The sequence below is a fragment of the Acanthisitta chloris genome, unplaced genomic scaffold (assembly GCF_000695815.1).
Source record: "Acanthisitta chloris isolate BGI_N310 unplaced genomic scaffold, ASM69581v1 scaffold11372, whole genome shotgun sequence".
Lineage (NCBI taxonomy): Eukaryota > Metazoa > Chordata > Aves > Passeriformes > Acanthisittidae > Acanthisitta > Acanthisitta chloris.
Window position 1 is genome coordinate 10,854 of NW_008661048.1, and position 3,893 is coordinate 14,746.

At 49.9% G+C, this 3,893-nt stretch overlaps 1 protein-coding gene across 1 annotated transcript; it reads right to left on the bottom strand.

Annotated features, from left to right (window-relative positions):
* Positions 1 to 206: 206 nt before the first annotated feature.
* On the bottom strand, positions 207 to 593 carry CEND1 (cell cycle exit and neuronal differentiation 1). Its single transcript, XM_009070077.1, has one exon. It carries the CDS (start codon positions 591 to 593, stop codon positions 207 to 209), a length of 387 nt encoding a protein of 128 aa, XP_009068325.1.
* Between the last annotated feature and the right edge of the window lie 3,300 nt (positions 594 to 3,893).

Here is a 3,893-nt window from a genome sequence, read left to right on the forward strand (position 1 = left end):
ACTGAGTGCATGGAGTTACCCACACCAGGTCAAACTGGCACAGTTGTCTTGAACAAGACCCTTGTAGTTGCAGTTGGTGTTTGTTGTTGACCTATCTAGCTCGCTCTCTATATATATAGCTATGTATAGAATTTCTCTGCATGCATTTGTCTCAAAAGGAGCTGTACAGCTGGGCTGGGTTTCTCATCCCCACCCTGTCTCCGACTTCATTTTTTCCGGGCTAGGAATGCCACTCCCACAATCACAGCCAGCGCTGCCACCGCCACTCCTCCCACGATGATCAAGGGCTTCATGTTGTCGAAGAAACTGCCTGGTGACTCCTCCGAGCTGTCTCCCTTGTGGTCAGAGTCAGGGGACTGGCCGGTGGCCTCTTGCGTCTCCGTGGCGGCGGGGCTGGGTTTCAGGTTGCTGTGGTTGTTCACGACGGCAGCGTCACCACCTGCCTTCTTGGTGGCAGTGGCAGCAGCAGGCTGCTCTTTGGGGATCTCCTTCTTGTCTGCATTCGTGGCAGGCCCAGGGTTGGGCTTTTCCGGCTTTCCGGCGGCCTTGGCATCAGGTTTGTTTCCGCTTCGGACATTGCCTTTGGAATCCATCGTGCGAGTGCTGTGGGCAGCGACTGGACGCCACACACACGGGGCTGTCCCAGATCTTCTCCTTTGCCTGGCTGCTGGAGGAAGCACAGGAGCCAACTGAGCTCAACCCCTCGGAGCAGTTGTCTTGGGATGACTCTCACACTGGCAGTGTCCTACCTGGACATGATACAGCACCTAGAAGAGGAAGCAGAGCAATGAGAAGTGAATGACAGGACACAGCAAGTGCTGTGCTGCCGGGAGGACAGGAGGGAAAACTGGAAAACTGTTGGCTCTTTCTTTTGGAACTGTGAGCTGCATTAAAAGCACTTATGACAGGCTCTGTATCTGCAAAAATCCTAGAGTGGTTTGGGGTGGAAGGACCTTAAAGATCATCCCATTCCACCCTCTGCCATGGGCAAGGACACCTTCCACTAGCCCAGGTTGCTCAGAGCTCCATCCAACCTGGCCTTGAGCACTTCCAGGGATGGGGCAGCCACAGCTCCTCTGGGCAACCTGTGCCAGTGTCTCAGCACCCACACAGGGAAGAATTTCTTCCCAGTATCAAACAAGAACAAACAATTTGGATTGTCATCTATGGCTGTCACAAGTGGGCACCATAGGAAACCAAGACAAGTCCATCCTGGCTGCGTATGTGATGCCATTCGTCAGCCTATGAAGCAAGCAGAATGTCAGATGTCCTGCTGGTGACCAGCAGGATCCATTTTCCCCAGGGAACTGATGGAAGCAGTGAACAGCATGGCTGTACCATGAGAGTTCAGCCAAGGGACAAAGTGGGCTTTGAAGGATTATAAAACCACCACAAAAAACATCACCCCACAAGCCTCACAAGGCAGGCTGAGCCCAGGGATGGAGCTCCCATGGCTACACCTCCATGTGATGGGAGGAGAGAACATGCCACTGGGCAGTTTGCCACCAGGTTCTGACAGTGCAGCACCACATCAGCTCCAAGCCTGGGAAATAATGAGTAACCAGAGGCAGTGGTCAGATCAGAGCCACCAGCTTCATTGCCTCCCTGCTGACCTTCAGGGCTGCCAAGAGCCTGCAGAGAGCTTTCTGCCTGCTAAGTGAAATTGGAGCTTATTAGCTGTCTGGATTTAGAACTGAAGAGGCTCCTTAAAAACCTCAACAAATAGAGATTCCTTCCAAAGCAGCTCAGAGTGCAGATCACTCCTCTAATGACAGGAAGAAGGTCCCAGGGTTGCAGCAATGGTCTGTGCAGCTGACTCTTCTGGAAAACAGGCTGACAAATGTGGTGGTTTCATCTCCATCTAGGCAGAAATATTGGCCTGGAAGAAACCTGCTCACAGAAGTGCCAGGTTTGGGTCTAGAGCAAAGCTGGGCAACACCTTAGGGCCTGGTTATAGGGCAGAAATGCCCCCTCTCCTGCTTTTCTCTGTAAACCATTGCTTGATGGACACCAGCTGCTCCAGTGCCAGTCCCAGAGGGAACTGCAGCACCAAAATAATGGAATTCCATAGCTCTCTTAGAATATTCTGAGTTGAAAAGGACCCACAAGGATTGTCAAGTCCAGCTCCTCATGAGGCCTGGTGACCATAACATCCATAGTCTTTTTGACTACAGCTAAACAATACTTATATTTCTAGTTTGGGATAGTAGGCTTTTCAAAATGGTTTAAACACTGCCACTCTCCCTTCATGCTTCACTGAAGATGTATCAGGCACTTGGGCATCTTGCACCACACAAAAACACCATCCCAAAATGCTCATCAAGCTTCAGACCTTCTGTGGCTTGGGACTTGAGCGGTAAACATGGTCCTGGCCAAGCGCAAGAATATTTTCCTCTCACTGCTCATTTTGTAGTGTTTCTGCAGATATCACCTGCCTCACCTATTCCTTGTGCTTCCAAAGAGCACTCATACTGCTCTGCTCAGTACAAATCTGCTCCTCTGTTTTGGGATGAATTTAGCCTCATTTTCCACCCAGTACAATGAGGACACAAAGAAATAGTAAGTACTGAAGCAAGATCAGAGGTTAAAGCAAGGAGAGGCAGATTGATCATGGCATAAATATTAAATTACCTGCTTAGTGGCTTGGACATCAATTAACTGGGCTACTCACACACTCCAATATTTGTGGATTACAGGACATGGATTGAGAATTAAACTTCTGTTCTTTCACCAGGAAAGCAGAGTGCAGCCTATGGAGAGGGTGGGGTAAACCACAGAGAGGCCAAACTTACCTTTTTGCTGAGAAATTGGGACCCTGCAGAACCCAAGTACATCATGGTTTATCCACACCCCTCAGTGATCCAATATCCAGATTCCTGGGAGCAGGAAAGCTGGTTTTCCTCAGAGCCCACACTGTGCCACGGAGCCTTGTCCTGCTGCCATGCCCTGCACTGCCACAGACAGAATTGCTTGGTTCTAACTGAATTTCCACTAAAAGCCACACAAACCTCTCACATAGCTTAGGAAAGATGTAGAAACCAAACTAAGCCAAAAATCAATATCAGCAGTTCTTAAGTGCCCACAGAAAAGGGTTTTTGTCTGTGGTTTTCCATCACTGGCACTTGCCACAGGATTGCCCAGCACCTCTCCAGACTCTCTGGCACATTTGAGCTGATGCTGTCAAACTGCACCAAGAAGGTCAGACACCCTTTCTGCTCCCATCATGCTTACCTGCAGTCCCTGTGCCATCCTCCTCCTCCAGAGCCAGGGTGCTCCTAGCAGCACAGCCTTTTCCATCACAGTGCTTAACCCTCCTCTGTGTGCCATTAGTTACCTCCCAGACTCCCTCCCTTGGGAATCATCTTCACTCTCCTTTCACTCTCCTTCCCCTCTCCACTTCTGTGCTTCTAAGGGCACAGCCATGTGCTCCTCCTTTAGCACCCCTGTCCCCTCTAAACTGAAAAGAAAGGCGCTTTCCTCATTTCCAAAAACTAACATGCACATGAGGGCTTCTCCCCCCAGCCCTTTGTTTCCTTCTCTTCCCTTATTCCATCAAAGTTTTTTCCTCCAATGACACATTTCTCTACCTTTGCTTTCTTCTTTACAGCTCCTCACATCTATTTATTCCTCTCCTCATCAGCTGCTGTCTCTGCCTGTCTACCCATTCCTCCCCCTTCCAGCTCCCTCTCTGCCTCCTACAGAGGCAGCAGCACTTGGGAATAAGGTTTTGTGGGAGACAGACTTCACTCCCTCCCTTTTTCCCCCTCCATGTTTAACAATCAGTGCCCTTCCTGGGAGGTTTTCATTCCCAGCAGCTAACCAGGCTGGGAAGAAGGAGCAGAGATAATGAAATCAGGGATGAAGCAGAAAAAGGAAAAGCCTTCCAAATTCCT